Here is a 27,834-nt window from a genome sequence, read left to right as displayed (position 1 = left end):
CACCCGCTGCTCCCTCTCACGTGTCAGGCAAGAGGCCCGCCTCAAACAAAAACCCGCTGCTTCCCGCGCGGTGTTTTTTTCGTTTTCTTTCGTTTTTATGGTCTGCGCAGGTTTGGTGGGCCGGGACGGAAGGATACGGGCTTCACATAAATTTATGCATGTATCGTTATCCGTAATAGATGATCACAGCCGTCCGTGCTATTTCTTCGTGTAATACACTTGATCTTTAGGTGGAGCCCGTAACGGCAGTCCGATGTCTCTCTTCAGGCCCCCGTTCCTTCTTCCTCAGGAAAGAGATAAAAAGTTTTTTTTTTTCCCTCTCAACTCGGCAATCGTGACCCCAAAAGCAGTTGAAGAAGAAGAAGAAGAAGAGGAAGGGATCGTAGATGAGCGAGGGAGATGAAGCGGCGCGCCGCCGGAGCATCGCGAACGAGTTCCGGAAGAAGCTCCTCCATTACAAGGAGCTCGATTCCAGGATTCGCACAGGTGCGCCTCTTTCCCCTCCTGGATTCCCACCTCTTGATCCCTGCCCTAGGGCTTGTCTTTCTTATAAAAAAAATGTTTTTTCTTTTGCTATTCTTGGTGTTCTGGTGAGGGTTTTGCGATGGGATCTTAGTTAGGGTTTTGATTTCAATGTTACGGGGGTTCGCGGGGCGTTGGTGGGAAGGGAGATCCTCGTGTGATCTTGGTGTTTGGAGGCTGTCAGGGGTTATGACTGTTTCAATTCGTGGGGAGGATCACGCAATGTGTTATCTTCTGGTGGGACTAGCTGATGAATTTTGACGAGGTTCGGCTGTAGGTATTACAATGAAAAAGTAAGATGATCCCGGATTATGATGAGGATGTTGGTGATGCTCTTTCCACACATCTGTTTATGAGGGTCGAATTTGATAGTCTTCACATCATTCGCAAAGTGGATTTAATAATTTTTCTAGTAATTTATCATTCTTGAAGAACATTTTGAGTTTGGTGCGGCTGAATGGGTTCATAGAGATGCAATTTCAGTGTTTCATGATCTACTTTATGGAGAAAAGTATGTAAATTTTGCAAATGTATTATGGGGGACAGCCTTTTGAGAAAGTCTCCTACTCAATATTTTTAAAGTCTATGTAGCTCATGCTGCAATTTTTGCTTATGTATGGGCATGTAGTATGTTGGAATCTTTTTTCCCTATTATTAATTGGAGCCTTTTGTAGTCTTGTGTCCGGTTTGCATGAGAATATGATTCTTTTGCTGGAGTGTCTAGGAAGAATTGGACACGTGAAAAGTAAATAATATTAGCGTTTCTAAGCATCTCAATCTTATTGCCTCATGTTTTTGAATTTTGGAGTCTGTATGGCTACTTATGCTTATGATGAAATTAAGCAGCATGCCACATATCTCCAAGGTTGATGCTTACTTATCTTTTGGTTCTCTGTAATGATATAACTTGCTTAACTCTTTGGTGATATGAGACTTGGCTTGGAAGCTTGCGACTGGAAAAATGTAACCGAATCCCGCATGTAGCAATACAAGCTATTTAGGAGCACTGTCATGAAGTTCCATAGGAGGTGCAAGTACCGCTGCAAGCTGCTATTTTGGTCTTAAAAGTAAACATGCTTCATTGATCTTGTTTAGGATCGTGATTGGAGACAAAACCTTGATTTATGTTTTTTGGCCTATGTGTTGATAGGGCTGCAACCTAGTTCAGCTTCTCTGAGTTTGAACTCAACCCTGCCGGTAAGACTTGACCCTACCTCACTCCCTTAACCAATTAAAATTCAGGTCTGTTCTTATTTCTGGACTCATATTTAAATTGTTGCTGGATCCAGTTCACCAATGACATGACTTTATGAAACTTGATATTTTGAACCACAATGACTTAATCAAGCAAAGTGCCAATCTAAATTCGAAGGTTCTTGAGTATTGATGATTACTTATTCGACAAATGTATGTAATGAATCAAAAAAATCTAGAGTAAAATTTGTCCTTCTTTCAAGCTTAAAGAAAAATTGTTTAATTCAGAGATTACCTGTTTATTTTTGTTAGAACATTCCCACTTTCTTTCTTTCTTTCTTTCTTTTTCTTTTTTTTTTTTTGAGAGAGAAAGAGATGGAAACCCACCCGCACTATAATCATCCAGGTCTAAGTTTTGCGAGATGCATCACTCATGAATCAAACCTCGAACCTTTGATTGCCAAGCAGAGGGGTGTGACTATCGGGACAAATCATACCTCAGGAATTGTGACAAGATTTAAACTAATTATCGGTTCACAGCACGACCACAACGATCATTTTAACCAAGAGCTCTTCTTTCATGATTTGTGCTAGAAACAAAAAAAAATGTTCCTTCCAAGAGAAGGATGGATTCAAGGGAAATCCATAAATATTTGTAAATTCTCACTATATGGTTGTACATTATCAATCAAATTATGTCTGATTAGTCAACAAAGGACCCGTACTCCCCAGAAATGCTTATCAACTTCTTTTCTCCTTTTTTCATGCAGAGTATCATCTAGCTAGGCTTTTTTTATTGTCATTTTTACTGCAGTGGCAATATTGATCATTTTATCATATTTTTGGGCATATCATCAAGATTAAATGATCAAAACATTGAATCAGAGGCAGTTGAACATGGCAAAAACCTCTTTTTCCTCTCCCTTTTTTTTTCCTTTAACAAGCTGATGAATTCTGAAAAAAATTACTGGGTTACAATGTGATGAGATTGTCTTATCAATACTATGTTTTGAATAGGATATGACACTGCCTTTCTCATGATTAACTGTGAAATTATTGCCAGGAACGTTGCATGGTGGGATCTCCTTGAGCACCTACACAATCTTAAGTTTCCTTTTTTATCAGATCATAGGTATGTAATACCTTATGCCTTGGAAAACAGAAAACCTTTCTCCTTGACAGTATATTAATGGCGGCCTACTTACTAATTGCTCTGGTCATGTTAAGTATTTTGAATTGGAAAAACATGAACTAGTTTGGCTGACATGGACATTGCACAACCATGAGACCCTTTTTTCCTTTTGTTTTCACTGATATTTCAGCCACTGATAGATTAGTGGATGATAATATGTATTTGTGGGGACTACGATTATATTTTGATGGTATATCCGAAATATTGACTGATACCCTGGGTAGCTTGACCAATCTCAGTGTATTACCATCATGTCTGGTAGTTTGTGTTATGATATGTCGCAGATGATTTAGATAATCTGGCTACAGTCGGTCAGGATGGTGCTAGCAAGTGCCTATGTTTGTGGGCAGAACCAAAATCAATTAAAGAAGGTCCAAATGTGGACATAGATATGCCTGGAAAATCCATTTTTAGGTCCGAGCCAGGTCAATTTTGAGCTTATGCAGGCTCAGAAGATGGTTGCATTCCTTCTAGATCTAGATATTGCGATTAAGTATCCTAAGAAAGCAATGCATCCTTCTTTTCTTTTCTTTACTTTTTTTTGGCTGCAGATATCTGCAAACAAAGATATTCATTTTATTTTATATATCTGATATGCTATTGCTTTTTTTTTTTTTTGCTGAAAATATGCTATTGCTTTTTGACAGCCATATTTTTACATCTACAACTCGCTGTCTCGGTTGTGATGCCAAGTTCTAATTGTTACGCACTTGACAACAGCAGCCGGCTTGTTGATTTTGTATCCATTTTTCTTGTCTATGTTCAAAATTCATGCACACGAATCCACATATCATCAGACGAATGCTCTTTATAGATTGATGTATCCTAAGCTGCTACTCAGACAGACTGGATAGGCCATGTCTTTGAGTATGAAGGGAAGGTATTAATCAGAAACTTATCCATGAAGAATTTATTTTTGTGCATGTTTTACTGTTTGTATTCTAAGGTGAGGTGTTATATTGATCCAGCTTAGCATCATATTTTTGTTCATTGGGGACTTCATAAATTTTTGAAAATCCCTTGTTTAGCTTGAAACTTTCTTTTTGTTCCTTTCTTTCTATGTCTTTTTTTTGATGTTTGTAAACTGTATACTGAAGGCGATGCATAATTTCCTTTGAGTGACAACATATATGAAATTAAGTTTCTTTTGAACTTAGAGAAAGGCATAAAAAGGGTGGCGCAGACTAATGCATGAGGCTTCCGCCATTGTAGAGTCTAGGGAGGGTTTGATGTACGCTGCCTTACCCTGGGTGCAGAAAGACCATTTCTATATTTCAAACCCATGACAGAATGTTGCACTAAGGCTCACAACTCAGGAGAACGTGTACTACCTACAAATATTGATGTATTTGGCATCCGGGATTTGAGAGTTTTTGATGTGATTTTCTTATCAAAGTCATGGTGGAGTTTTGGCAAGGAAGAACATAGGTCTTTCAGCAGAAAAAACTTGTTACTAAAACATAGTTTCTTTTAGGCACCTGGGAGTTTTTAGTATGATGGTAGTTGGCATCCTTTTTTGTTCTATTGGTGAATATTTCTTTCTTTCTTTTCTTCTTATTTTATTGTTTGTGCATGTGCGTGCATATGGATTTATGTTACTGAATAGTTTCTTCTAGTGCATTTGTTTTGACAACTGAATTCCTGGAAAATTTGTTAAAGGTTATATTGTTTTGCATTCTGCTGTAACAGCTACGTTCCAGGAAAATTGCAACTATTCTGAGTTTTGGCATGCATGGACATATAAGGACGTGTAACTTATCAAGAGAAACACTTGAGATTTGCTATGATAGAGAAACCTAATCAACATTTTGACGGTTTCTTAGTTCATATTAAAGTTTCAATTTTTACAACCTTCATTTTCCAGAGTAAGCATGGGGGTGCTAATGAACATAACTTATGTGTTTTACTTGTAATGCATCTCTTCTGAACCATACACTAACATTGCATAGCACATCATATGATAATCAATAAAATATGTTTGAGGAGAAAACTATAAGAACAAAAAAGAAACTTTTAGGAGCTTAAGTTACATAGAGAAAAGAAACTAGAATTTCTTCTGAAAGTAGGCACAATGAACTTGTCAGGGTCAGTTTCTCTCAAAGGATTTTTTACTAAAACTCCTTCCCCTCTTAGTCATTTTCTCGCTTTGTAAGACTGCAGATATATTAGTTAATATAATCAGAGCTCCTTTTTGTGGGGGCAATTATCAAAGTTCTAATGTTTGATTATTGATGTAATGAAACAAGCACATTAGACAAGAAATCATCATGAGTTTTTCCATAGTGCCTTTTTGATTGCTAATAGGGATCGATCGGGTTGTTCCAGGATGAAGACCTAACCAATATTTTTTTCAGGCCCACAATTTTTAGCTTAAAAAATATCTAATTATCCAGTGCATTTTAAGATAAATACTCTTTAAGTTGTGCATTATTTGAGATGTTGTGAATCACATTTGATTTAGTTGTTGTGTCAAATTTGTTCATGTCAGTTTAGTTTTGCTAAATGCATGGCATACTTGGCTGAAAAAATAAAGTCTGAGATTGTAACATAGACTCAAACCATGAGTCTAGGTTAGTTCACATCAGGTTGATAAGCTAGGTTTGGAGCTAATGTATTATCCAACTCACTTGCAGCCTTGATAGTAAGGGTTATACTTGTACATGATTGCATAACATGTCAAGTTATATACAATTTTGATATGTGCTAGTTCCTTATTATCTCCCTTGCTCTCTATCTCTCTTTCTCTCTCACGAATAACATAAGTTAAGGGCCAGTGAGCAAGTTTGATTTCATTCTGGGCAGGCTTTTCAAATATGGAGCTTTTTTACTCTTTGCTCATGGATGATGCTATAAGTTAGTTTAGCTCGTGAGCTAGTGTAATTCCTTTATCATATCAATGAAATTGCTTAAATATTTAGCTCTATGTCTAATAAGTCAATGTCTTCTCATGCGAGACTTTAGCTATATTCTTATGTATGCTCGTTTTGGAAATGCCTGTCTTGCTGTATCACTATGATCATCATGCGAAGGTGATTGAGCTATTTTGGAGTGGACTTGTTGATAATGTTATCAAATTTGTATCATGTTTTGTTTTGTAAGGGCTAAAGACTTCTCTTTTTTATGATTGGGAAAAAAGATCCTAATATGGAATGAAGCAGCTAGCTCTGAGAATTGTCTTTTATACCCTTTTTTCTGTGGAAAGTTTGGTTGCTCCAATTGTGTTCAAAGTGGCATATAAGCATGTTAGGAGGAAGACTGGTTCCACCATGAGTAGGGATGCAAAGATCTACGAATTTACCTCTTTCATGTTTCTTTTCTTTCATTTTTGTTTTCCATGTGATGATTTATCAGATCATGTTTACTTCAGATTAAATAGTCCTTGTTCGAAGTTACGGTGATACATTTCAAATAGAATGCATATTAGTTTGTTGAGAGTTATAAGGGGCATAAGCTACAAATTTGCATCTGTGGATCACTATGAACTTAGAGACTGTCTCAATTATTAAACAGGATGCTGATTTGGTTGTCCGGTTCTGTAAGGATGTGGAGAGCCGATCTCAAGCGGTATGGCATATAACCTTTTCTATATTGTAATGGATGCTCCTGTGATTAGTGCTAAAAAGATGTTTCTTTACCGTTTTTCCCCTGTGTGGTTTTCCATGTACTTATCCAGCCAAACCATTCTCAGTATTCTGAAAAGGGTACTAACTAGCATGCAATGTCGACTCGCTTGACATTATGCTGTCTTGCAAGTGCTGGGATCTCTTAAGCACACGGAGATGTTCTGTCTGCTTGTCAACTTAAGTGAATGCTTATGGAAAAATATGTGAAATATAGAAATCTTGTATCTTCACTGAATTCTATCGAGGATGACATTATGCACAAAATTTCATTTATTTTTTTTGTCTTCATTCTCTCAATATTGTATCTTGTATGTTTTTCAGTTGGTTGTGGTTAAATTTGGAGACCATTTTGTAATTACTACAAGAAACATACAACTTTGCTCTACAGTTTTAAAAGATTGTTGCCTCTTTATATTGAAGAACATCATGGAATTAGTTTTAGGCTTTAGCAACCTATTGTGAGATAGATACCCCTGAAATATAATTGACTTATTTAGTTATATTATAAGAGAAGCAAATGACAAAACCAACCAAAAGGAGGAAGTATTATTATTATTATTTTGATAGGGGGCACTAGTCCAACAAGAAAGCCTTACAATGTAGCAGCTGACAACACCTTTTAACATCTGCATAATTGTTGGCATTTTACTTTTGATCATCATCATCTTTCATGGATGAAACTTTTCAATGAGGCAATATGGTGCTGTACAATTTCTTGCAATGCCAAAGTGTGTAAAGGGAGGAAAAAAAAAAGGCGTGAAGAGCTACAAGTTTAAATGAAAAATTGTAGGCTCCTCATACTTGTGTATGTGTGTGAGTATATATACATACATATACATAAACATACACACACACACACACACACACACACACACACACATATACATAAACATATATATATATATATATATATATATATATATATATACATAATATATATATATATATATATATACATACATACATACATATACATAATATATATCTATATATACATATATATACATACATACATACATATACATATACATACATACATACATACATATACATATACATATACATACATACATACATATACATATATATACATATACATACATACATACATATACATATACATACATACATACATACATACATATACATATACATACATACATACATACATATACATATATATATATATATATATATATATATTAAAGCACAGTCCTAGCTTTTGCAACTTGCCATACTGTTTGTTGAACAGCTGACAAACTGAAATAGAACATTACTACCAAAAAATTGTCTTCAATATCCTTGGTAATGTCCAATTATTCCACCTTTTCTAGCCCATTATGATGCCTCCTTTGATTTCATCTGCTGCTAGCTTTGGCAGTTTTGCTGTTTATGTTTTCAATATTTGCTTATTGATGCTCTAAATATTATAACCTGGATGTTCTTCCCTTGATAATCTTGCAGGGGTATGTTGATTTTGGCCGTTATGCAACTTTCCACCACTTTGTAGCTGGTTTAGGGCCTGTGGACTTTGTTCAGGTAAATTTTTATGGTTGTCCAAAGCAAATCTTCTGAGCCTGCTGGTTTTATTTAAGAATGAGATAGGCATGTCAAGCATTATAGCAGCATTCACCAACGATAGGATATTGCTAAATGTCTAGTGAGCTGGGCCTGTCAATCATTGTAGCAGCATTCACCGTGATCAAACGTTGCTAAATGTCTCCTGATTAGCAAGCCATTAACATGGTAGAAGTACTCTTAAAGCATAGAGCTTGTTGATGTTATTTGTCAGTGATGTTAAAATGGTCTCACATGATACCTTTATCCTGTTTTTAGAGATTTATGTTGGTTCATCTTTTATAAGTCAATGACACTACTGAAGCTCCAAGTTATTTGTTTGTTGTGTCAGTCAAGGCTGACTGAAGTAAGGTGATCATGTATGAGGACCAAACTAACAACTGGCGATTTCATGAAAATAGAAGCAATTAAGGGTGCCTTCTATCTAGGATGCAAGTTGGTTGAGTAGACCTGGTCCTGTCCTGTCGCTGACCGGATTTGAACCTGCTCTATACTTGAAGTCAAGACTCATTACTCAGGTATGGGTCCTAAAATGAGGCCCAAACTCCAGTCAAGTTGCGCATTAATATTGCAGAATTGGCTTAACTGTACCTAAGAAGTATGGATTAGACTGGATTAAAACTAGTTCAAAGCTATGCCTAGTCCCTTCATCTTAGACGGAACCCAACCTGACCCACTGAAAGAATTAGTCGAATGCAGGTCTAAACTTTTATATCTGAAACAAATCTAGGTCAGGTATAAGTCAAGCTAAAACCTGGACCTGATCCAAGCCACACACAACCATATCACCATCAACCAAGAAGAAAGAGGAAAGGCAAGCCTAAGACAGTTCAACAATATGTCAAGGGCCAATTCCTTAGAGACATGATGTAAGATGGTGTAGAATCATAAGAGAAATGCGATTGGAAACTGGAGAAGTGATGAATGATCAGCAGCCTAAACCATAACCAGAAGAGGTGGTTAGTGTCCAAGAGAGAAAGTGCGGAATAAATTGAATCCAGGAACTACCCGCTAAGAGGTAAGTAAATAAGTAAAACAAGGCATGTTGGAGACCACAAAACAACCAAAGCCAATCAGAGAATACGAAAAGGGACAAAACAGCTTGAAGATGCTAAAAACAAGTAAAAAGCATCATTCAGAAATGTGTTTGTAATTATTTGATGCCATGATGAAGCTGCCGAACATGTTCAACTTGGTTTGAGTGGTTGTGGCAGGGGCAGTTTTGGTAGAACTCACCAGACAACAGGTGTAGAATCTTGAGCTTTTGAAAGGGCAATGTGGAATTAATTCACTCTTCACTGTACAGATTGAGGCATTAATGTCTAGAAAATTTATTGAGTGTAATTGGTGAAGATAAAGCACAAACAAACAGGATGAGACCTCATCTGATTTCTTATCTGCCACCTAAGGTTCTTAAAGGATTTTTTAGTCCCTATTTTTGTTGTGAATACTCCAATTTCTTTCAGTGGCCACTGTGAAAAATCGCTGTAATTTGAGTTTCTGACAGTAATCTGATAGGTGATGCTAGATGGGACATTTCCCTATTTTTATTCAATTCACTTTTGGAAATTGAAAATTTAGATCTTCAACAATCAAGGGTTCTGTCACCGTGAAACTGGAGAAGTAATTATTGCAATGGACCTGCAAAATCTCATTCACATATTATACTGGAGCTATAGAGCATTTTAGTACATGCAACCTTCAAGTGAGACATCATGTTAAGAGGTGCATTTGTTTTTCCATGGATAATGTCTATAAGTATATCCATGTACGTAGACATAAAAATGAATGGCTATTGTTTAAAAGCATGTAGAACATGCAGATCCTAGATGTATGACTATAGCAAGGATTCAGTTTTGGTGGGACATCCTATGGGACATTAGGACGGGGCTCCATCCTAATGTCGAGACGGGACCATCCCACCACTGTCCTAGCATCCTGTTGGTGTGTCTCAGGACATTCTCTATCCCAAGTGTTGGGATTGGGCAGGACGGCAGCACATCCAATTCCACAAAAAATAGGGTGTCCCCGGTGATTTGAATCATTGGACTATAGTTTGCTAACTGGCTCTGAGATGCTCAATAGCTTGCTATTTTCTTTTCTCTATAACAATAGAAATTTTGATGTTCTTCCTTCCTTTTGTCCTGTAATGTAGTATCTCTTATTATTTTTTCTAGGCAGAATTGTTGTAATCATTGCTTTTAGTGGGAATATGTATATTTTGTTTCACTAATGATGTGTAATTTGTATTGCTTGCGTGCACTAATATATAATCTATGAATCATCAGGGATTCTACAATGGGGACCTAATAAATTGTGAATATACATTTGACAAAATGGGCCGCACAGCAAAGGTTAGCCCATGGTCAACTTTTAGAATAGCTGCTTAGTTGGTATTTATGGTTGCTTAGCTTATCCTGTTAACATAGATCAATTCACTTTGTCTCGCAATTTCAGGTAAACATTATATGCGGAAATTGCTCTAATAGAGCATGTAAAGGTTCGTGATTTTTACTTGATTGTGTAAATGTCGTCTTGTAAGATATGATCTTGATAGCTTTTATGGACACTTTTTTAACTATTTTTTATCATGATGTTGATGTTGGCCCATTAATATATTGGTCTTACAAGCTTTTGCTATTATACTATTTTAGATTTTGATACCCTCTCCTGTTCTAATGTATATGGTTAATATAATATGTTATTATTAGTCATTTATGATCTTTCTTGATCACTTCCAAGTAATTTTTGTTGTAACTATGTCTTATTTGATTAATTTTTACTAACAAACTTCATGTGAGTTTATGAACCAAACTGGCTGTTTATTCATACGTTTGCATGCCACGTGTTTACATCTATCTCCATGCCTTCTGAATTATGTGCTTCTGGTCTTAATTTTCCCTGCTTACTTGCATATATTCTGGGTTAAACTTATTCAGCTCTAGGTATATGCTGCCCTCTTGTACGTTGCTTAATCGACAGATGTTTGTGATCTGTTGTTTTTTTCTGTTTTTGTTGATTAGGTCAATACTCTTTAATAAAAAGCTGATCCTAAGTTACACTTTAGGACCTTAAGCCTTAGTCGCATCTGCTTAACTTGAGGGGACAAATCCTCCACCCAAACTTGAATATAGTCATCTAATTCCTATGTTAAGTCACATCATCATCTACCTAATTAGTTTTAGGCAAGGATGGCCAAACAGTCTCGAGCATGGTTCGGGGATACCGATCTGAATCGGTTGGCTACTAGGATGAAACAGCCCCATAGTTTGGTTCAAGGCTTTTTATAATTTGGTCGGGCTCATCTCCTCTCCAGCTCATCTCTATTTCGTGCCTTCTCTCAAAGCTTCCGACTCATCTCGACTCTTAGGCCTCTCTTGAAGTTTTCAGCTCATCTCGACTCTTTATCCTCTCTTGAAGCCTTCGGCTCATCTCCTCACCGCCCTCCTCTCTCACCCCGCTATCCTCTCCTCCTCCAATGCTTCGATCTCTACTACATCTCTCATGGCGACCTCTGTTGTTATGGAACCAACCGCTGCTGCCTCAGGATTGGGCCTCGTTGCTCGTCCCGTCTCTTGTCTGTTTATCCCCTTGATGGCGTCCCTCATCGACTGCTCGTTCCTGAAGGTCAAGAATTCAAAGGCCGTCGACCTCCCCTTCTCTTGATTGATGACAATCTACGCCAAAGAGCTAAAAGTCATCAGATTTGCGGGTTGGATTGGGGGATCGGGACCTTGGGTTCCAAGGATCTCGCCACCCTCTCGAGGGAGGTGTTGCTATCGGGATCCTCTTGCAAGTAGTGTGCTCCAGTGGCTGGAGCACAATTGGTTTGTATTCACCCTCATCACAACAAATAGAGGAACCATCTCACATAGAAATGTCTCAACAATCTCGTCTACGTGCACTATAATCTAAGGTTGAGTCCTAAATGTATTAAAGAGAGTGGAGTTGAAGTATAATGATCTGCTTCATAATAATTTTGTACAAGATGATGAGGATTCGATGATTGGTTGGTTTGAAGGCTAATAACGAAAGCTAGAGCTCGACAAGCCAGGATCACCTCCATGACCAGCTAAGCAGCCAACAAGGCTAGGGTGGATGTGGAGCAATGGGCCGAAGGTAACATCCCATGCTTACATCCAGCAAATTAGGCAGAGGGGTCGGTGGGGATCAGATCGACCGGTGATTCCATGTCCGAAACATCCTTCCAGCAATTTGATCGAGAGATGCTTGGATGAGGCTGCCATGCTACATAGTCTAGCCAATCAGGAGGGCATGGTTGATTGTCGTAATAGGGCCAGTTAAAGCGGGGCAGGACAAGAAAGTAGCTGAGAAGAAAGGCAAAGACAAAGACAAGGCCCTATTGGAGAGAGTGGAGGAATTGGATTCAAATACCAGGGAGCCCTCACCCTCAAAGTTATATGGGATTAGCAGTGATCATGTATCTGGTGGATAGGAAGGAGGTTAGACCACCGTATGGCTCACAACACCAGGGTGGGATTCACTTCATCGGAGAGTCCTAGTTCACTCATGCTACACAGGATAGAGACCACGGTGCACGATCGATAGACCGTAAGGATATGATTACGTATAGGAGACGAGGTCCTCAAGATCGTGGCGGATAGGAGGCTGGTGCAGATGGCATAGCACATGGGGTGCAAATGACATAGCCCTCGACGTATCAGGTTCGAAATTCTATATGGGATCCCATGGATATGGTGCCAACTACTTATGGATATGGTGCTTTAGACATGTCATCCTCTAGTGGCTACTATTCTACATGGTCTGAAGCACCTTATAGGTCAGAATTTACTGCCAATATATTTGGATGGGTCGCTCCATAGCCACAATATCAGGTAGTCTTCTACCTGATATAGGGACACCGTCAGTCACAATACATATAGGGACTATCTAGATTGCGTACCTCATGGCGGCCCACGAGCTTATGGGAGCAGGAGGCCATGTGGTAGGAGCATTGGGTTGAGCCTCTTGCATACGAAGATGATCCTAATGTCTACGAAAAACATCACCACTCAATGAGATTTTAGATATTGGTACTTATATTTGTACTTTAAATTTATCTAATTGATTGTTTCATTGTATGTTTTGTATTTTAATAATTGATTTTGATATTTCATATTGCTTCTTCGCTTAAAACATCAACTTAGGGTTTTAACCTAATAAAAACATCAAATTAGCATTTTAATCCTAATAAAAACATCAAATTAGACTTAAAATCATTAAAAAAAAGCAAAAAAAATTGGTCAAAAGCATCAAATTAGACTTTAAATTAGACTTAATTTTCATTATTCTTTATTAAATGGTAAACAGTTGAAAAAAAAAATGGCGTGCCGATTTGGAACGAGCATGCCACACCGTACTATGTGTTGGTTTGGTATTGTACTGGTACCGTACCGAACCAATAACTGGCAGGTATGGGGCACGGTACCGGTTCAGCGCACCTTGTTGTAACGTATCATGATTATTGTCCTTTGGTGGTTGAGTTAGGTTTTGTTGGTTGGGCTCCCTTGCACTTCCCTTCCATGTGCTGCTCATGTGTCCAATGTTCAGGTATCTAGCACTTGCTTTTGGTAATGCTTTCTTTTGGTTGTAAACCTTGTGATTTTGAAAGTTAAGTACCTTTGTTTATTGAGTAAAAAGAATCTATGCTTATGAGGCTTGCTAGATTATCATCAATCCGTATATTTCTAAATGAGTTGCAAATAAAGGGACAAAATTGTAATTATCTTCTTGTTTACTTATTTTATTGGAGCACTTCCAATCTGATTATATATGCATGGCATGTATATCCATGAGATATGTATATTTAAGCATATGAAGCCCTAATCTCCATCTATGATATGTATGTTCTACTCTCTAATCTACTCTTCATAATAATATTTTGCAGGTGAACTTGGCTGCATATGCAATGTAACCTATGATAAGACAATGTGCAGGTAACTTAAGCATGGCATACATATTTTACTTTTATATTTCACCAATTTCTTTTCTTGTGTGAAATTTAATATACAATTGGCATTATAGCAGTCTGTCTAATACAACCTCAGTGATGTGTCGAGGCAATGTCATGTATGGTTATCAGTTTTTGCATTGGATAAACTGTTAGAGAAGCAAAATCCTCCAATGAGATTATTTCTCGTGGGTAAGCATGCAGATCAATCTAGGCATTTGACAACAGTTCCACAAGATCCACATAAATGGGGATTAAAGGTGTAATTGGTACTACCTTCAATCTCCTGCCTTGCTAAGTGGAGAGTTCGAGGAATCACTGAGCTTTTGGGCATTCTGATTGGCTTAATTGGTATCATAACTGAAGGTGAAAGTAGTATTACGGAAGTTAAAACTGTCAAAACTCAAAAGTATGATGTACACAAATAAATTCATCTGTATATTTTATTGTTTTACATTTTTCTGTATTTGTTGATGAAATATTGTCATGGAATGAATCATTTAGATCATTTTTTCCACTATCTGACTCCCTATGCTCCAGCTCTCCCAACTGCAAATTAGTTAATAAAATGATTACAGATACTAGAGACAAGGGGGTAAAAGATGCAATAAAACTTAAAATTATCACAGAATGATTGCGAAAGTGGATACACAATGCCTTGTATAATTTGCACTAATTCATTCACAAAAATACTTTTATCGTGCACGATTTCTGTTAAAACTAAGTTGAGTTGTATCGATAGTTACCATGGCTAGTCTTACCTCAAAAAGGCTGCCAATTATATTATGTGGAAGAAAATCTGGAGATGCATTATTCCACCATTAGATGTCCCTCCTCTCAGTAAGCATTCTTTCACCCATTCAAGAGTCATGTGTTCTAATCTCTTCATACTTGAAAGTTCAGAAGATTCTGCTCTCCATACTCTTGTTGCTATATCAAAATGTGACCTAGAGGCCACATATGTGTCTTTGTCCAACCAATGATTACCTTGTCTATTTAAACATAGTGTCCCTCCACTCGCATGCTGTTTTCAAGTTGCCACTGCAGATGGGAATCCATTCTTAGATTTACAAAATTGTGGCATTATTTGAACAGTTGAAGAAGCCCCATGCCCCCCCCTCCATTTTTCTTTCTTTTGTTTTTGTTTTTTTTTTTTTTGGGGGCGGGGGGGGGGGGGGGAGGGGGGGATTGAAGGGTAAATGGAGGAACAGGACTCCGCTTCTACCTGACATACACTACATGTTGCAAAGCGACCTGTTGCATAAAATGCATTCCGTTTTCACAGAGCAATTTCTTTAATATGCATTTATTTATATATTATTTCTATGTGGCTGATTATTTTTTGTTTGTAGATATTCCTGTATCTTTATTTATTATTTATTTTATTATGCTCTGAAGTTTACATAGATGCTCCTATGTTTTCTTTGAAATAGGGTTCTTGTGGAACTTGCAATTCCATGTGTCAAACATGGTTCCCGAGTATTTAAGGGTTTTACCGTTGGGTTTCATCCTCGATCATGGGAAGTTGTAAGAAAGATATTTTGCCTGTTCTCTTCGAGGATTTTGATTTCAGCTGATTGGGTTTTCATTTTGAAAGAATTATTTGGTTTGACTTTTGGTTTTAGGTTTACAATGGAATGACTCAACTAGGTTTCGAGAAACCTCATCATGAATTCAGGTGTGGTATTTCTCATGGTATTTCTTGTTTTAATTTTATAAATGCTCTTGAGCATCTAAAATCTTAATTGTCAATAATTTTTTCAGTTATGTTTATATATTCTTACTTTAGTTTTCCTCCTGATTTAATATAAATTCATGTAATGTCTGTTTTACTGGCATTTTGTTGTGTAAAATAGATATTTGGCATACATATGATAATATGTTCTAGAGTACAAGCTTGTATATTCTTAAATAAAATAAGGATGCAATGAGAAGTTCAGTACATAAGCTGTTCTTAATTTAAGATTTACAAATTGTGAGAGACCCAAAGTGGTGCTAGGTGGCCATTAATTTTAACTACCATGGTAGGTTGTTCCTCTTGAAGGTACAAGCACAAACATGTGAATGAGGACACAGTGGCATGATGCATTACCAAAGCAGAATTTGTTTTTTTTCCTACGTTTCTCTATCAATTGAGGGTATCTATTATTTTTTAAATTTCCTCATTCATGGTCATGGTTACGTATGGTGAATTTATGTCAATTTTTTAGTTCTGCATTCTCAGTGTTTAGAATTTAAACTAGAGTAGACTTAGGGCTTGTTTGGCATGGCTTTTATTCTTATGTTTTTAAATTTTAAAAGAAAATCATAGAAACGAGACAAAAAAATAATTTTTATGCTACTGTTTTTATTTTCTATTTTTTGAAAACTATTTTCATTATTTCTAGAAAAATGGAAATAAGAAATTCTTACTTTTAGTATTTTTAAGAACAAGAAATTTTTAAGATATTTATTAACCTATATTAATAATGAAAAACATCTTTGATTAGATTGGGATCCCAATCATTAGTACTTCCTCTAATGTGCATTAATGATCCAGGAGGATAACCTAGCTTAATGTGGACACCTTTGGCCACTATGGGTAGGGCTAGATAGGGTCTAGGAGCGAGATCTACCACATTGAATAACTGAATCGCGTGCCAAACTTTTGGAGGCCATAACTCGCTTATATGATGCTCAATTGATATGATCTTCTTTTTTTCCAAATTGGATGACTTTTCGAGATCTATGGTGTAGTATCAACCCTCTAGGGGGTTGAAATGGACCGAAATTCCATCTTTTAGGCTTCGAAACGCGTTGGTCAAAATTAAAAATTTTTTCTTTTAAAAAAGATTTTAACCGAGTATATCTCTCAATCCAAGAAGAATTAGATGGAGCAACAAAAGCAAAGTTGATGCTGGAGTTAAGATTTACCTCCTGTAAGATTTTAGATTTTTCTAGTTTATTTCTACTCGTCTTGTTTATTTTTGAAAAGCTAATCCTGAGGGGAATCCGATCCGAATTGTGCAAGAGCAGATCTTACTATTATTATAGGTAGAGGCTATGTACCTCAGTTTTCGAAATCATCAATTGATCATCAATGAAAGAAAAGAAGGCCCAAACCCTACTTTCGCTAATTGTCCATCTTTTTTTAAATTTCTTTTAAGAGATTCAAGTTTAGTTGGTTGAGGGAGTTTTTCCTTCTTCTTGATTGGATCAATTAAACATGCCCAACATTAATCTACTTTCTGGGGCATGTTTTTACCTCGGCACAAGAATTAGTTTCATTGAAATAACTCCATTTGTCTCTTGTTTTTTTTTTTAAAAGCAGAATGAGACTTTTGTGGTATTTAACTTCAATGAATTATATCCTTGAACAATTGATGGATCATTATCTACTAATGTATGATGTCAAAAACTAACAAATTACCAGAATCATGTAACAGTAGTCATAGCTTCCGCAAGAATCAAAGGAATGGCAAATTCATATAAAATCTATATTTCATAAATATCACCACGTATATAATGACTCTATGGAAGAAAAGATTTACCAAATCTATTTTATGGAGTGGAAACTGCTCATTGAAAGTAAATAAAATTAGTTCTTACAGGCAAATACTCAATACTCAAGTAGGCTACAAATTTCATCATGAAGTGCTTTTTGTCAGAAGGATCCCGAAAATAAAAAAAATATTATCTTCAAAAAGTTGCAGATGGATTCTTTTTTCCCTTCCAAAGCTTATCATGTTTCTGGCACATGGTGATGTTACTCTTAAGATAGCACTTCAATGTTCTCAAATAAAAAAATGGGGTGAAGCTTTAGTGCCCAAGAAATTATCTGTTTCTTTAAGCACCTGAGTTGATTTGGGTTACACTGCACAAGCTTATAAATGTTCGACAAGGTGATGTATTTTCTGGATGAAATGGATCTGTCTCCTGAAACCGGTCCATCACTTGAACATTTTGACACCATTTTGGTAATTTTCATAATGCAAACATGTCATCCAAAATGAATTGCTTCTTATGAATATTTAAACCATTATATATTTGATTTACCATTTGGAATGTATAAACTTTGTTGTATAAGGGCTGAATTTGTAAACAGAACATCTGGAAGCCACTTACTAAGTTCGGTTTGTCCTTTTTCTTACTTGCTATGCTATCAGTTAGTGTAATTAACAATGAAAATAAATTTATTAATATGCCTTGTGTGCTTAAGATTGAGTCTAAAATTGGTGTAAAAGGAATCTATTTTATGGTAAAAACAATCATTTGATTATGATGTGCATGCGAATGCATTCAGGTATATCTTCTGTTTCAAAAACCTGACCTATATCTGCATGCTCATTTCTGCCAAAAGAGACTGACTGACGCATGCTGTTTTGGGTTCTTTGTAGAGATTTAATTTGTCCACGACTGTGTGCCACTACATTCATTACTCTGCTTGAATATTTTGGCATGGAAGAAAAAATAATTATCTGTGCCTAATTAAAATTTGCATGAGAAGATTTGCACTGCTTATGTTAAGTCCTTGCACTGTCATCTTTCTCACCTGACTTATTATGGATTTTGTAAATAATTCAGTTTTGGAACAGAGCAGACCCATGTATCTCTTTATCTAACTGCGGTATCTGCTCTTTCGGGTCTTGTCAGGAAACCAGTTTTGAAGGTACGCATACTTTAGCACGGGCCTGTGGATGGAAAGCCTTGTTTGTAACTATTTTTCTGCTTGTGCAGGTTTACCCAGACAAAGGTTTAGAGGCAAGGTTGTCAGGCTCAGCAGCAAGTGGCAGTGCCCCAACAACTTTGTCTCCGACTATTCTGAACATAGACTGGAGATGTATGGGTGATTATAAGCATATGTTATCTATACCATCTCTTGAATAATGAACAATTTATAAGAATGTTGTTTGCCCTTTTTGCAGGTGAAATAGCTCGCAGCACTCCTTATGAAATAAACATATCTATCCCGGTGGAGGATTATGATCCTATTGAGTTCACTCTCACTAAGTTATGTGGTTAGTTCTGCTTCTTACCCAAAAATACTGACACCTTCAAAATTTTAGACGGCACCTTTTTTTTGTTTTGTTTTTAATGAGAAATACTTACCACATTGAAAGTACAAGGTATGCCAGAAATTTGCAGCAGACAGTTTTCTACGTATAAAGTTTTTTAAGATGTCAACGAAATAATAAAAGAACTGTGTCATTGGATGACCTGTTAAAATTGTAACATGCCACTTGTTGAGAATTACCCAGAATCAGAAAAATCAGATTAGGAGTCGTGATAATTGGTCTTCTGTTTTATAAGCTACTCAACCTATATCTGTTATAGTTGGAACATCTGCATGGAAAAACAACACGTCTAATTCATGATTTTGGTCTACAGGCAGTTGATAGTTTCCTTAATTTTAGTTCACCTGAGAAGAGAATTCTTTGGAATGTCCCAGAAGTCATTCAATCTGCAATTGCAGGTTATCCTAATTAAGCCTGTTCGTTACTAATGTTGTGTTGATGAATCTTTTTCCCTCCCCATTTGCAGGCCTCTTTTGGTTAAATAAAAATTGTTTTCTTGCCTGTTTCTTTTATGGAACTTGTTAAACTTAGAAGTTATTTCAAGATGGTTAAAACATCTCCAAGTTGCAAACTAGACAATAAAGATATAAATGTGGGAGACTGGAACTCAGTTTGTTGGCAATGTGGAAATGTGGAGCAATATTGTCCTTGGTTTGTACTTGTACACCTTGTACCCTCATCCTATATCAATGTATAACATTGTTACATGAGAAGTCCTCTATGTGTTCTATGCAAGGTTTGCCATACTGTCCCATACAGGCCGTGTTGTAACAATAAGGTGCCGGTACAATGTTGAGGTTTGATTCCGTATGAGCCGAACTAGTCCGTACTAGTTTGAACTGAGCAAAACCATCCTGGATTGCCCAGTACCAATCTATACTGCCCAGTTTCAGATAATGCATACCGTCTGCTGTGCCGATATCATTCTTCGTATTGGTTGCCCGATGGCAGGGGTCGGTACTACTCTGCGCCATGCTGTGCCGTGCCGTGCCGGCCCGTTACCGACATAGTAGAGGCGGGGGATAGGGAGAACGGGAGAGGAAAAGAGAGAGAGAGAGAGTGCTGGAGAGGGAGAGGAAGGAGAGGCTGACGGAGGTCGGGGAGCTGCGGAGGCGGGCCTCCATCTCTGGTTCGAAATAGGGGCCCGAAGAGGGTTCCTTTTTATTTTTGAAAATTTTCAGTAAAAGTCGGCAAAGACCCTGCCTCCGCAGCTCCCCGGCCTTCGCCTCCGCGGCTCTCCGGCCTCCGCCGGCCGGCCCTGGACGGCTTCTCTTCCTCTCCCTCTCCCTCTCTCCTCCGCTCTCTCTCTCTCTCTCTTTTTCTTTCTTCCCCTCCGGCGATGGGGTTTTGGTTTCGTTACCGAAACCATTCTGTTTTGCCACCGATAGGCTCGGGACGCCCCAAACGGAGCGATTTTGGACGGTTTCGCCGACCATGGTGCATACTGTGCTGTATTAAGTAGTGATGTACCAGTACGATTAAGGTAGTCCGAATCGGACTGAATTGTCCGGTTATGCCCGTACCGAGCCGACCTGCTGGAGAACCGGGTCGGTTTGCCCATTAAAATCGGTTCTGGCCTCGAACCGGCTAGAACAAGTTCCGAACCGATCGGAACTGGCCGGAAAAGGCCCGAACCGGCTGAAACTCTTCGAAACCGGCCGGTTCTGTTCGAACTCCATGCGAACCGGGCCCCTTCCCCCTTCTTTTCTGCTTCGTTTAGCCTTAAGACACCTAAACGGCTCCCCCTCTCTCAATTTGCGAAATCACACTAATTCAACACAATTGAAGGAAGATCCAAGCCTAAATAAGATGTGCTTTCTCTCCTCTATCTCATTTTTTTAAATTTGTATAGGAATCACGGTGCACGATTTTAAAAAAATAGCTCGAAATTTGCAAAATAAAGAGAGATTATGCCAAACTTTTTAATTTGCGCTTGATTTTATTGTATGCTGCAGATGTATGAATGATCTATACCATGACATAAAAATTTTAATTTTCAGATTATATATATTTTAAAAATTAAAAAATATTTTCGGATTAAAAATACAAAAAATTAAAATAAAAATAAAAAAAGCTGTAAAATCTGAAGCATATTTAGGGCCATGCAAACTATTCTGTAACAAAATTTTGTGTCCATTTATTTAAGTTTTGATGCGATCATGTGCATTGTAGTCTAGGCTTAAATATGAAAAAAAATGAGAATTAAGTAGCCTTTGATGCATGTCCATGGGTCTAGACAAATATATGTAGCATCCATTATTGAGTTCTACATAGATCTGAGCCGAAATTAATTTTTTAAATATTTATATTTAAAAATTATTTTTAAATTAAAAAATAATTAAAAATATATAATTAATACCAAAATTTTAAAAAATTAGTAATACATATTACGTAATTTAGAGGTATTTTCTGAAGTAGAAAATATATTTTTCTGAATTTATGATATCTAAACATATTATATAGTTTATGCATGCTACATAGGATAGGAATCACGGTGCACGATCTAGTGGAGCCCGCGAGCATCCGATTACATATAAGAGGCGGGCTCCTTGACATCATTCAGGAGGACATGATGCAGCTGCAAATGACCTCGCACGTGGAGTAGGATCCATATATGTATTAGGTTTCGAGTCGTATACTCGATTCTATTATCCGCAGCCATATGCAGTCTATGATCCATACGGATATGGATATGGATATGGATATGATGCGGTTAAGGCATCTTCCGGTGGCTACTACCCTACGCAGCCTGGAGCATCTTACGGGTCGAATTTTGCTGCCAGCTTATTCGGATGGGCTCCTTCACAGTCGTTTTATCAGTCAGTTTATCAGCCAAAGGACATTTATCAGAGCTAGAGATTCAGCAAAAAATTCGAAAGTGCTTATAATTCGGAGTACGTTCTTTATGGGATGAACATACAAGACTACAACGCCACTTGATTTAAAGGGTGGGTTGATGTGCCTTCTGACTATGCTAATGATCCAGATATCTACGATAGGCATCGCCATTTGACGAGATTTTAGATATTAGCATGTATATTGTATTTTAAATATATGTAATTAATTGTATTATTTTATTTTTTTATCTCACTACTTGAGTTGAGAATATTTTATGTTGCTTGTTGTAGCATGCAATATTTTACTAATCATTTTGTGTTTTGTATCATTTTTCAACAACAAGATGCATCATTTAGGTTAAATTGGGATTATAGAAACCTCAAAAAACATTAAAAAGCATAAAATAATCAAATTAGACTTGAAGTCATTGAAAAAGTTGGAAAAGATTGATTATCAATAATTGAACTTGAAAAACTCAAAAAAAAGCATGCCGGTATGGAACTGGCATGTGCGTACCGTGTGTTGATACGATACCAAACCGACCCATCTGCCGACCGGTACGGGTTCTAGTACCGGTTCGGCAGACTTTGAGTACGATTGCATTTTATAACAGACCGGTGATGTACCGGTATGGTTTTTGGTGTTGATTCTGCGAACCTTGTTTTTTTGATTAACTATACTAAAGCAACGCATTTGAAACTCTGACAATCATAATGTATTCAAGAATTAGAGCATTGTAAGAAGATAGTCTGAGATCTGCAAATTTGATTTTTTTTATTTTTTTTAAAAATGATATCTGCCTTCCTTTGCATCAGATCTGAAGCATAATGAAACTATTGACATGCTCATAGTTGAACAATTCACTTGATGTTTAAAAAGCTGATGAGTCATTTTGGCACATCTTTCTCAGATTATAAGCAGGGGAGAGAAGGTGAAGCTACAAGAGGTTGGGCCATGTTTGGAGTTCTTTGTTGCATGTAGGTGACTTCAACAATCAGTCTTTAACGCTGAAATATTGTTAGATATGTTCAACAATTATATGTTGAAATTATAACGCTAGTTTCTTGATTGTGCTTTCTAAGTGTCTGCTTTGGTTTTGATACTTGCATAAACTGTTTTTATCCAGCTTCATTGTTTTGTTGAGTATATTTTGCTGTGGAGGATTTATCTACAAGACACGCATAGAACATCAGGTTGGTTTGCTTTGAGTTTAAACTAGTGCTATCTGAAGAATATGATTAGGCATTTTTCTTTGAGATAGAATGAATGATCTTTTTTGAATGTATTTATGCAGCATGGTCTTGATGCCTTGCCTGGAATGACCATTCTATCTGCCTGTTTGGAAGCTGTTGGTTACCTACACTTCTTTCAGCCCTTGCTTATGTTCACTATTGAACTTTTCTATTCATTCATTAGAATTTCAGTGAAGGCCTGATGGTTTGCTGAAAATCAAACTAGGTGTCTGGACCACAGGGCTACAGACTAGGAGAGGATGTCAGTGCTAATTTCATAAACCAAGCATCTTGGGAACGTGCATCTGGTTCTGCACAGGGAACACAAAAGACAGTTGAGAGGAGATACGGGTCAATCTGATAGAGTATATGCATTAATTCTGTTAGTATTATCTCACTCCATTTCTCATATACATTTTTATAGAACCACCTGTTAGCATTTTGGTTATTGCTGATTCTTATTCCTATTGTTCATGCTGTTCATTGGCATTGTTCTAATTAGAAAGACACTTACTTGGCTTAAGTGGTTTAGGAAGGTGCCAGTTCTAGGATTTCTTTTTTTTTTTTCCTGAAGTACACGTAAAACATTTAGAACAATAAGCAACAAGAGAGAATCTAGAAGCAACAAAAGGTATGCGAACTGTTGGGCGCATAAGATGTGGATTCGTGCTTTCAGTATATTAAATATATAAAATCCAACCTGATTGGTGAAGAATTAGAACAGCTGACTACAAAACTTCAACAAAAAGCACAAATTATCAACTGGCGACTATATTCATTGGAAAGGGTCCAGAAAATAAATACTAATTTTGAAGTCACAGTTTTGGGTGTAGATGCCTGTTTATGGTACCATCATTATCCATTATATGAAGAACTAAGTAGAGTTATGAAGGTTCTTGCAGGCATGGCATGGTAATGGACAACAATGATATTGAGGCATAAAAACAAGTGATATCCATCTTGTTTGACAGACAACATGTTGAACACACTTGACCACCATACGAAGTTAAGATAATGAAGGGAAAGATAAAAGAGAGACCAATGCATATTCATGATCATATTTCTTCTTTGGACCTATGGTAGTTCTTCCAAACTTCTCCACTGTAACCAGTGAGAGGACCAGTGTTCCCCACGTTTACCATGGACTTCGCAAATTGGTTGAAAATTCATCTTCTGGGTACTTGTTAACCAAATCTATAGTTTTTGCATCATTTCCTGTCAGCAGCACTTCATCTGAACTAGAGAGTCCCTTTCCCCTTGGGATCAGCTTAAAGTAGTAGTTGTCAAATCTGAAAAGACTGAAAAAAGTCAAGAGGCATGATGTTGCTATCACCACCCAAGCTTGGACAAACTGATGTCAGACTGTAGTAGAAGCTTTCTCCATAAGGTCTTTCATCTGCTCGATTATTCCCACATTGGTGCTAAAATCTCTGCTTGAAGATCACACATCTTGCCACCCCTGCTGTATATCTTCCAGTCAACATAAAGTGGGCATTAATACAAAATCCAAATTGTAGATGGACATGAACTAAAATAAGATGTGAAACAATAATTTGACATTTCCGGCCTCATCGGAATTTCTCCATCAAGAGGTTTGGACTCGTTGAATCATGGTTAAAGCAAAGAATAGTTAAGATAAATTGCATTTAGTGGCTGATGTAAATTGTAATAACATTGATGGGATAACTAATTACTGGAAAAAGCTTTATCTTTCTAATTAAGTGGTTTAGAAGCTAGAAAATTAGATAAGTACATAGCATTAATTTAACTTAAGAAAATCTTAACTATCTTTCTAGCATATTAAAATTCATAACCATATTATGGAAATAAATATTTGGCCGAAAATTTGTCTGTGGGGATCATGATATGTGTAAGAAAAGAAAGAATATCTTTTCCCCTCTGGTGTTGGTTGACAAACGCACCTCTTTGATAGGGATGATTATTCAGATCACATTTGTGGGGGCATTTGTACATGGTAAAGTAAGTCTTACTTACATAGAAGGGTAATTCACCAACCAGTGGAAAGCCTTTGTTGGTCACTGATAAGAAGAAAAGTCACCATCCATATTCCTGTTTTGAGGAACTAGATGTTGGTAATTGCCTAGTTTAGGTTTGGTTTTAGAACCTTTTCTTCATTGGTGACCCCAGATTCAGTGTAAGAGTCACTATTAAGTTGGCCCAAGCGGAAATTTGGTGATGCCTTACGTTTTCAAAGCTTTAGACATTATGCTTTCCTAATTTGATAGAGGAATGAAGATGCTCTTTTAAATAAAATTCTTAAGCCATAATAAGTTTTAGACTATATGCATTCTGATCAAATTTTCAAGCAGAAAATCACTGTATGTTTAAATACTGAAGGCTCACCTGAGAGTGCTACAATTTATCTAGCCCTTGCCTGCTGAAGTGTGTCATGAGGTTCTGCAAAGTTGAATTTTTGGTTTTGGGGGGTGGGGGTAGGGGGTGGTATTTGGTGCTTGAGCCATATACACTTGCCAATTTTGAGTCCCTCCTTCCGAATGGAATATTTCAACTTGGTCCCCCACTCTGTGACAGGATTATCAGCGAATCCGTCTATAATTTAGCATCATTATAATGAACTTCACAGCTTTTGTTTTACATGACTGAAAGGGCCTTACATGCTAATTGGGTTATCATTATGTGATCTGCGAAAATCCCAATTTGGTTTTCAAGAACAATTAATCACATGAGAGAAGCGAATATGCATTGAATTACCATACTTTTAATAATCGTAACTTCAAGTGGTGGTTCCAAGCTAGGATGAAAAAACATGGGGATTAATATTAGGTTGATGGCTAGAGAAGAAGCAGAAATTGATATTATTATTATTAATAATGTTAAGATTTAGCGGTTAAACAAATTTAGCTTGCCTTGTTCAAAAATGTTAAAACTTAGGTCGTGACTAGGAAATTGTGTACTTTTTAGCTTTATTATCTTACCAGGATGGTGGAAGCTCTGGCAGCAAGGGTGAGACTGTCAGTGCAAGAAAGTCTCTGGGCATGCTTCTTCTAGCTTGGCTTTGATCTCGTCAGTCACTTTGAATCCTCTAACAGAATTTCTATTTGTGTTGAACTTTTCTCACTGACAGTTGTCTCACTATATCCACCAGCATTGATGCATCACAGCCCTGAAATATTACATATATTGAGCAAGATTTACCTGATGACATGAATATATGGGATGAAATATATACATAACCTTTACGTTTCGATGAATGGATGCATAAATATAGTATAGGACCGTTAAACATTGATTTTATCTGTGAATGTGATGTGGCTCAGTCAAATTGTTATCTAATGATGGATGACCAATTCATGCAAGATGGTTGCCATGCTCTTACATGAATAATCTGGCGATATGATGCAATGATCCTGGCACTGTGATTGTGAATAGAAAGCAAAGGACTGTTCTGTTGTTGGTTTAGCGAAAGATAATTCATTTTTTCTTTGTTCAAAATTTTCAACCTAAACAAATGCAGTCATGGAACTGAAGTCTTAGGAAAGGAGTAGCCATCCCAAGGCCCGCACTCTGCCTTATGGCCCTCTCCAGGGCAATATTGGAGTATCATTGGCTTGGTGGCATGAGTACTGATAGTATGCTGGATAAAGAACCCACTTTGTGTTGATCTCGGTTGGATTGCCTCCCCAGAAATGATTGTACACTGGGAAAGCCAAAACCTAGGGAAAGGGAGGAATAGAGTCGCGCCGTTGCTATTGTCCTATTTGGAGAAAGCCATGAGCTTGAGCAACATACTAAGTGAAGGGGTTTGCTTTGCATTTATAAGCATGCATATGGTCAAGCCAACTACTTCCTCCTACCAACTCTCATACTGACTTTATAATGAGCACAGCACATGATATCAGCCCTGCTGACCATACCTGGAAAATGGTTATACATATTGTTTATGTTTCTAGGAAATGCTTGGTCTGCATACTTTGACAGCAAGCTGATTTACTTACAGTTTTTGCTTTCCACGTTTTTGAATTGCTCTTTATGTTTGGCTTACTGCTTTTGCATTCTATTTCTCAAATGCTGCTTTAGTCTTTTGTCTGAACAGAGGATGTTTTTGTGTATAGGTTCAAAACATCTACTGGATGAGATGGATGGTGTTGGAAGTTGGACCCTATTTTTCCCATCTTCAGATGATCAAAGCTCACACTCATATATATATATATATATATATATATATATGAGGGTGAAAGTTCACTGGAATTTGTTCTATCTACTCCCAGAGTACAAGCAGGTTACAAAGACAAAAAAAATGAAACGATTCAGAATCTTTTCCCACCAACACTTGTATGGAGTCGGAAGGTGATGCTAATTTTGTGAACCGTCTGTAAGCTCTGCTCCTCTGGTGGTCATTTCATGTGAGATACAGGCCATGTCAGAGGGAAAGAGGCAAATTGTTGTAGGAAGTGAGCCAGACTAATTGCTGTCATGAGATTAAGATATTGGTCTGTACCAGTCTACCAGAGAACGGGTCTGAATTTAATGGATCCAAAAAATGGGAACTTTTGATGGACTAGTCATGTGATTGCATAGGATTTGTTGTTTTCTGTTCTTGTGAGCTATTATGTCGACTTTGGTCGGTTTAAATGGATTCCATCTGCTC

General features: G+C 37.2%; 1 protein-coding gene across 3 annotated transcripts; it reads left to right on the top strand.

The window, feature by feature from the left end:
* The first annotated feature begins 243 nt into the window (after positions 1-243).
* Positions 244-27,834, top strand: LOC103711559. 3 transcript variants are annotated; one of them, XM_008797756.4, is made up of 20 exons: positions 496-1,589; positions 1,673-1,719; positions 2,780-2,848; positions 3,556-3,647; positions 3,750-3,788; positions 6,419-6,472; positions 7,996-8,070; positions 10,398-10,463; positions 10,567-10,609; positions 14,018-14,066; positions 15,514-15,607; positions 15,706-15,758; positions 18,644-18,728; positions 18,797-18,899; positions 18,985-19,077; positions 22,883-22,949; positions 23,099-23,165; positions 23,267-23,320; positions 23,431-23,586; positions 27,299-27,834. In XM_008797756.4, exons 4-19 carry the CDS (start codon positions 3,594-3,596, stop codon positions 23,563-23,565), a joined length of 1,131 nt encoding a protein of 376 aa, XP_008795978.1. In that variant the 5' UTR covers positions 496-1,589; positions 1,673-1,719; positions 2,780-2,848; positions 3,556-3,593; the 3' UTR covers positions 23,566-23,586; positions 27,299-27,834. The 3 variants fall into 3 exon arrangements, with proteins under 3 accessions (XP_008795976.1, XP_008795977.1, XP_008795978.1); XM_008797754.4 differs by lacking the exons at positions 496-1,589; positions 1,673-1,719 and adding an exon at positions 244-486; XM_008797755.4 differs by lacking the exons at positions 496-1,589; positions 1,673-1,719; positions 2,780-2,848 and adding an exon at positions 244-486.

This window comes from Phoenix dactylifera, chromosome 15 (genome assembly GCF_009389715.1).
Source record: "Phoenix dactylifera cultivar Barhee BC4 chromosome 15, palm_55x_up_171113_PBpolish2nd_filt_p, whole genome shotgun sequence".
In the NCBI taxonomy this organism is placed as follows: Eukaryota; Viridiplantae; Streptophyta; class Magnoliopsida; order Arecales; family Arecaceae; genus Phoenix; species Phoenix dactylifera.
This window is presented reverse-complemented; position numbering and strand designations above follow the sequence as displayed.